The following is a 3,401-nucleotide window of genomic DNA, read 5'->3' as shown; positions in this document are numbered from 1 at the left end:
CTTATCCGGGGTCAGGTCGTGGGGGCAGCAGCTTCAGAAGGGAGGCCCAGACTTCCCTCTCCCCAGCCACTTCTTCCAGCTCCTCCAGGAACCCCAAGGCGTTCCCAGGCCAGCTGAGAGACATAGTCCCTCCACTGTGTCCTGGGTCTTCCCCGGGGCCTCCTCCCGGTGGGACGTGCCCGGAACACCTCACCAGGGAGGTGTCCAGGAGGCATCTGTACCAACTGCCCGAGCCACCTCAACAGGTTCCTCTTGACGTGGAGGAGCAGTGGCTCTACTCTGAGTCCCTCCTGGATGACCGAGCTTCTCACCCTATCTCTAAGGGAGAGCTCAGACACCCTGAGGAGGAAACCCATTTCGGCCGCTTGTATCTCTGACCTCGTTCTTTCGGTCATGATCTAAAGCTCATGACCATAGATGACGGCGGGAGCGTAGATCAACCCTTAAATCGAGAGCTTCGCTTTTTGACTCAGCTCTCTCTTCACCACGACAGATCGGTACAGCGCCCGTTTCACGGCAGACGCTGCCCCATTCCGCCTGTCAATCTCCCGCTCCCTTCTTCAGATACTTAAACTCCTCCACTTGAGGTAAGACGACCCCCCCTGATCCGGAGAAGGCACTCTACCCTTTTCCGGCTCAAGACCATGGCCTCGCATTTGGAGGCACTAAGTCTCATCCCGGCCTTTAACTTTAACATTTCAATTCAAATGAAAAGGCGATTCCTTCAGAAAAACATTAGAGGCCTAGTCTTGTCCAGTAGGCCACATTTCTCTGAAAGCTAAAATGCAGCCATCTCTAAAATTTCCCTGGAGACAAATGTTTCCAAAAGTCATGTTATACATCAGAGACTTATGGTGGCTAAGATAACAGCTTTTTGTAAAGCACAGCTTCACACTTGTTCTTTTAGCCACACTTCCTTCATTTCCACCCATTGAGAATCTCTAAAGAATTTCTAAATAGGATCCAATTGTTGCTGTACTTTGCAGGGTCAGTTGCAGCAGTGGCATTGACACTACTGCTCTGTTTCTGTCAATAAAATACCAAAATAATACACGGGTTGTACATAACAACACATGTGTAACCCTGTTCAGCTTCACACCACTATAAATAGCAGGCCTAGATAAACTAAATAAATGTGTTGTGGTGACACATTTATTTATGGGGCCAGTGCAAATGAGTACAGAACACAGTCCTGCAGCCTTTACACCTACTGACAAAAGGATATTCACTCTTACATATTTGGAGATCATTAAAATGGTTTTGGTAAATATGAGAGGAGCCTTTTTAAGGATTAGCTTTTTTTTTGCATGTTCCTAGTCAGTTGAGTCTCTGTTGATGCATTTTGCCCGTAATTGTCTCCTGTCCCTTGTTTTAGTGATTACTCCTCTGTGTATTTAATCCCACCTGTGTGTCAGATATCATCTTATGTCTCCTTAGTTCCTGTGTTGTGCCTTACCAGTTGCTACCAGTGTCTGAGCTCCTTGCCTTGTTGCTCACCTGTGCTGCCTGGACTTCTGTACACCTTGTTTATCATCATTTAGTCAACATTATTACAACCTGGGGTCAACCACATCTCTCACCCCCAAACACCCCACTTCATGACAGCCTTTGTGTTCTTTTGGGTGAGGAGTTATTCTGGTTTTGGAACTCCCTCACAGAAGTTATTATTGCCCAGTTGCTCTTTCATATTGTGGAACTCTGACACTCTGACCAAGTTTGTCGTTTGATCTTTACCCAGGAAGCACATTGGCTAAACCATGAGTGAAAGAGTCACTGGGACTGACTACTATATATTCCATTGAGGGACAATTACTTTAACATTACATACACCTTTCTGAACAGGCGAGGGCGATCTTTCTCCATCTATAGTCAGACATTAAAGCGACTTCAAACCATTTCTCGACCCGGGCACCTCCCCAGCCCCCCTCCAGCCCCGCGCCTGTGTTGTATGACTGTCACCTTCTGATTCTACTCGTTCATACCTCTTACACACCATTTTTTCCAAACTTTTATGTCATTCTCTCCTTATGTTTCCTTGTTTTTATCCAGCCTTTCAAACTTCACGGGTGGAAGTGGAGTATGGGGAGCCTGCTGTACTGCACTGTGACGGCTCAGTCTTGAAAGAAGAAGAGGTACAAGAAGGGGTAGTGCACTGGGAGCTGAGAGGAGAGGACGTGGTAATTCTACGAGGAGAAGCACAAGTTTCTGAAAAATTTAAGGTCAGATTCTTGACTACATTAAAAATGAGTATATATACATACATTTATATATGTGTATACTTATACATACTGCTCAAAAAAATAAAGGGAACACTCAAATAACACATCCTAGATCTGAATGAATGAAATATTCTCATTGAATACTTTGTTCTGTACAAAGTTGAATGTGCTGACAACAAAATCACACAAAAATCATCAATGAAAATCTAATTTATTAACCAATCGAGGCTTGGATTTGGAGCCACACACAAAATTCAAGTGAAATGTTCCCTTTATTTTTTTGAGCAGTATATATGTGATTCTTGAGAATAGGGACAAAATGGGTTTTAATTTTCCCATAATTTTTTTTGTTATGTCTCAACCTTATGTATGCACATATGACAAATAATGTTTAGGAAATGTAAAGATGCTAAGGTACAGGCTCCCAGTTGCAACATTTTTAAAAAAAAAATTACATTTTTAATCGACCTGACCTAGAACGTTGTCATCACCATCTGACAAAAATAAATAAAAAATCATTTTTAATGACCTTATTAGTGATATTTTTACTCATTTTACAGACAAACGCTTCTCAAGAAACAAAAGAAATATTTAATTTAAAACCAAAAACAACAAAAAGGCCATCTGATGGAGTTGACACAGAACTGAAGGTGGTGACAAACTAGTGAATAAAATGAAAAACTTGGTACATGTGAAGTAATGCAATTCATGTAAAATACATTAAAATGAATTAATTTCACATTTAAGTGAGATTTGACAACAATTTCACTGAAAGAGTCAGAAAAACTCTGACGGAGTTGGAAAAAAGTCAAACTACCTGAATTTATGTGATGTTACTCTGAAGGAGGCCATATTGTAGCTCATCAGGTCCATGAAATCTTTAGTTTACCAAAATTAAGCTTTTATTTCACAAAATGTCATCAAAGTTTTGTAAATTGTCAGTTATGGAGTTGACACATCATGGTTCTGACAAGCAACTTAGGAATAAAGCAGAAGAAAAAACTAAAGAATAACATAAGCCAGTGGTTCCCAAACTTTTTCTTCTGCGCCCCCCCCCCTATGGATTACAAATGGCTGTCTGGTTGAAACAACCATAGACATAATATAAGGGTAGACGCCGCATTGGCTGCTCCGGCGCAGGAAATACGGCGGCCATCTTGGAGCGGTATACACTCCTACTTT

The 3,401-nt window shown here is 42.0% G+C and overlaps 1 protein-coding gene across 1 annotated transcript in view; it reads left to right on the top strand.

Annotated features, from left to right (window-relative positions):
- The window catches only part of LOC103156203 (uncharacterized), a 33,156-nt gene that overhangs the window by 1,666 nt on the left and 28,089 nt on the right, over positions 1–3,401 (top strand). Inside the window, exon 3 of the mRNA XM_007578178.2 lies at positions 2,050–2,219. Coding sequence (XP_007578240.1) covers positions 2,050–2,219 — 170 coding nt within the window. The remainder of the gene's footprint in view (positions 1–2,049; positions 2,220–3,401) is intronic.

Source organism: Poecilia formosa, unplaced genomic scaffold (assembly GCF_000485575.1).
Source record: "Poecilia formosa unplaced genomic scaffold, Poecilia_formosa-5.1.2 Scaffold469, whole genome shotgun sequence".
Classification (NCBI taxonomy): domain Eukaryota; kingdom Metazoa; phylum Chordata; class Actinopteri; order Cyprinodontiformes; family Poeciliidae; genus Poecilia; species Poecilia formosa.
Note: the sequence above shows the minus strand (reverse complement) of the source record. Positions and strands in the feature narration are given on the sequence as shown.